Source organism: Diadema antillarum, unplaced genomic scaffold, assembly GCF_040938485.1.
Source record: "Diadema antillarum isolate AM-2024a unplaced genomic scaffold, OU_Dant_1.0 seq00001116_RagTag, whole genome shotgun sequence".
Taxonomy (NCBI): Eukaryota; Metazoa; Echinodermata; class Echinoidea; order Diadematoida; family Diadematidae; genus Diadema; species Diadema antillarum.
Window position 1 is genome coordinate 653,097 of NW_027271930.1, and position 3,873 is coordinate 656,969.

Consider the following 3,873-nt stretch of genomic DNA (forward strand, 5'->3'; position numbering starts at 1 on the left):
AGGTTTTTAAACACGAGTGGCATATTTTGACACATATCCAAACATCAGCACAAACCAAAATGGGACGATGAAAAACTCAAGGGTGACCCTGAAAATGTATGACTGTATAATATGCATATTGTAATAATCATATGAGTTATCTACAAAAAGAAATTTCCTCCCGAATGCACACATTCTCGTTGATTATGCTTTGTTGCTTGCCTTGGTCTTTGAGTTCGGAATCAAATCCCATCAACTCCTGTTCATTGCTGACAAGCCGCTGTGCGCACCTACCCACTCCAGGTCTGTACAGAAACATGACCCAGAAGCTGCGCTGACGGCATCTCCACTTACATCAGGCAACAATCTTGGTGGACTGTCTCGCGTAGTGCAGATATCATCACCTGACGACACGCAGTCTCTACGTGCGGTATGCCATTCTCCTTTTACTCCTGATCCTTGCTCCTGCATACACGTATTCCCCATTATTAGCCTTCATACACTGACATCAACAGTCAGCCCTTCCGCGACGTGCCGAGTCCACGTCCGGGAGGAAATTCAGCTAATCAAGCAACAGCCGCGTCAAATGAAAGACACTTGTAACGTGAATGAAACGAGAACTAAAAACACGGAACAAGGACGGGAGACACGAGGAGATCGAGGACCGACGCAGGATAATGCACCATAGGTCATCGACACTAACATTATTTCAGGTACTGTACTAAGCAATAAGACTGATGCCTCTTTAGGCGTGTTACTAGTCAGCCTGTTACACAGGGTGGTTACACTAAGCCTTTTACGTCGACACGCCTCGGTTTACAGTAAAACCAGACGACTTTCACCCACTGAACTCTGGTTGTTCTTGACCGTCACTTTTAAGATCAGACATAGGATTGCATCATTTTTGTTCCTTCACCTTTGCTCATATGTTTCATCTGCCACAAAACATGACAATTCCTCTACTGCATTTGTTTTTATCATCTCGGGAACAACTAGGTATTTCGTATGAGCCTGGAAGTATAGTTATCTAATGGTTAAGGAAGTTCGTAAAAGCACAATCCATTTCAGAACACAAAATATCAGATTCTCCTCCAATCTCCAATGAAAGGACCAATAAACATACTCTAAACGTTTACAAGACCTTTTGCTCATTTGGAAGTCACAATAGACATGGTTGATTCATACAAATAACAGAGACATCGAAATAATAACAAATAGACAGAGGTTGGCATCCTGTGCTACGATGCGTCCCCTTGGTCGCTGCCGCTCTTTCGGTGTCGGGTGGCGCATCGTTCACGGTGCCCGTTTGTCCAATGTGAGGATTGGCACTCTTGACTACAGTACATGACTAGTCGACATCGCGCACAAAGCTTCAGTTTCTGCCCCGTAGACTCCTCCGATCGAGAGCAGCTTGGCAAGGAACACCATAGCACCATCTTGACCTTTGCGCAGCGGTAGAGAAAGGTCGGTTTGTCGGCGCGCACGTGCGTTCCATGTTGACTAGGAGCCGCAGCAGCGAATCCACTTGATCCGGCATAGCCTTTGCTTCCATGCCGGAGGTACTCGCTGAGACGTGCGATGAGTTCAGCGATTTGGAAGCCCGATTTGGTGACGAGGTCTCGTCGTAGCATGAAGTGCCACAAATTAGCGGCTTCGCGCATCACCTGGTGGTCTCGCAAGATGGTCCGGGCCATCGTACCACCGTGTTCGCAGGCGAGGTCGAGGATCCTGAGGCAGGTCTCACCGACCATGACGACACGCGTCCGCCGCAGGAGAGACACGATGATACCGAAGATACCCGATTGGCAGCAGTACTCCATGATTTCCCTGTGATGGACAACCATAAGACTATTGTAAAGCACGCTCAGAGTACAAATGGCGACGCCCATCACACTATCCTTACTGACCAGGGCGTCACCGTCGCTACTGAGGTCACGGCTGTATGTCCCGGATGTTGTCGTAGACGAATCACTGCAAGTACTGAGAGATCTTCGCAGGGACCGACAGCATGCCAGTAGAATCCCATGATACGGTATTAGAAGATCACGAAAACATCCAGCAAGATGATGCAGAGCTGGGGCGTACAAACACATCACCCAAAGCAGTCGTATAACATTGTATAATTTGACGTCCAGGTGCACTCGACCAACACCCGTAAAGGTGGTGCATAGATATTCGATGCATTCGAACAGTAGTTCTTCGGCCAGTCTCTGCACGAGATTACAGTAGATGGATTTATCCCGAGACGCAAGTACGTCTAATGCATCGAGTAGAACGCAAAGTTGTGATTGGTCCTCGGCTCCACGTGCTCCGCTGAGATGGCGGGCAAAGTTTTTGGCGTGCGCGTCCAAGTCGCCATTCTGTAGCGCCACCACGACCTTTTCTGTTGGCGCTCTCTTGTGAGGAGGTTGGTAGGAGAAGGAGTTGCGTGCCCGGGCACCGTGCCGGCTTCGGGCGCCGGACGATGGGCTACCGCTGCTGGCGCTACCGGAGGCGTTGGTGGTCGTCGCCGCCGTAGTCGATCGGCTCGAGTCCATAGCTGCAAACGGTCTAGCATGTCGGAACCAGGGGCGTTGGATTAGGGAGAGAGTGGTTGCATCTTCACCCTGTAGGTAGAGATGCATGTCGAGGTTAGGCCATCATATACTACGATGCATAATTCAAATTCCGTGTTGCTAACAGAAAATGGTAAGGTGCAAATAAGGCGTCCCAAATCAGAAGCTTGGGTGTCTTTAACAAACATTCATCCAGCTGTCTTGAGATGTTACAACCACACTGATTAAGCGACACACAATGAAACTAAAAGCAGCTCTGCTTTGTGAGCGTTCCAGCGGTATAATTAAAAAGCAAAGCAAGCAAATAATAGATGGTGCTTTTTTTTAACTGCAAAATACCAGATGCTTAAAAACACTCAGAAATCACCGGTGACGATAAGAAAAATAAAAAGCAATGACTAAATCCGAGCTCTATGATTCTCCCATATGAAGGAGCCGTTTTAACAGAGGCATAGAGCTGCTATGCATCACGACATAGCGAAACTATTTCGGTATTTTGTGGCAGAGATATATATCACATACGTACGCGCTATCTGCAATACAGATCAGCCTCATGTGTATTCTCTTTTGCCCTCCCCAGCGAGCTAGCGAACTGGCAAGCCGGCGAAACGATTTCTATTCCATATTTACATTCCATACGGCGAGACTATTTAACTGTCACATGCTATCTCATCATCATTATCATCATCACGGGGGACACATCTTGCTCGTTTTCCTGTGGCGGTCGCACTCCTCCAACGCGCGCCAGTTGTGTCCCATCCGATCAGAATGACATGTGGTCTGGGTTAGCCTCCAAATCAACACCACGCCACTTCTATCTCATCTTCCGTCTCCCTCTCTTTGCAGTCATTACGCCCTATCGTCAATTGATGAACTTCTGAGATGTTTGTACGCCAGATCTTTGACGTTAATGAGGGATTTATTTGCTGCGTTTGGTAATGAGAACAACTGCGTGAAACATTTAACAACAACCGTTATCGACACTTCGTGTATTTGTTTCGACAATTTCTCCAAAAGTGTGTAATCTTTTGCATCTACTTTCAGTGGAACGCAGCAGACTCCAAATGCACGAAATTCTTTCCGATTTGGCTGTCCGAAGCAGGTTATGACTCCCAATCCTCTGTCAGCAAACAGCCTCAGGAAATCTCGCTGCAGGTTGGTATCCGGTCCATTTGTCGCAGGGTGATTGGCTTAAGGGATTAGTACAACACACCTGTAACAAAAGAAGAAACACAATTTGAATGATTAGTTTCAAATGTTGAAATGGTAACACAAACTACCGCATACTGTTTGTATCTAGTTGACATTTCGTAAGTTTTGTTGATCCAAAGTGCTAAGA

At 47.1% G+C, this 3,873-nt stretch overlaps 1 protein-coding gene across 1 annotated transcript; it reads right to left on the reverse strand.

Moving 5' to 3' along the window:
• Positions 1-285: 285 nt before the first annotated feature.
• LOC139743851 (uncharacterized) lies at positions 286-3,026 on the reverse strand. The gene has a single exon (XM_071654307.1). The coding sequence runs from the start codon at positions 2,601-2,603 to the stop codon at positions 1,218-1,220; it is 1,386 nt and encodes a 461-aa protein (XP_071510408.1). The 5' UTR covers positions 2,604-3,026; the 3' UTR covers positions 286-1,217.
• Positions 3,027-3,873: the final 847 nt, after the last annotated feature.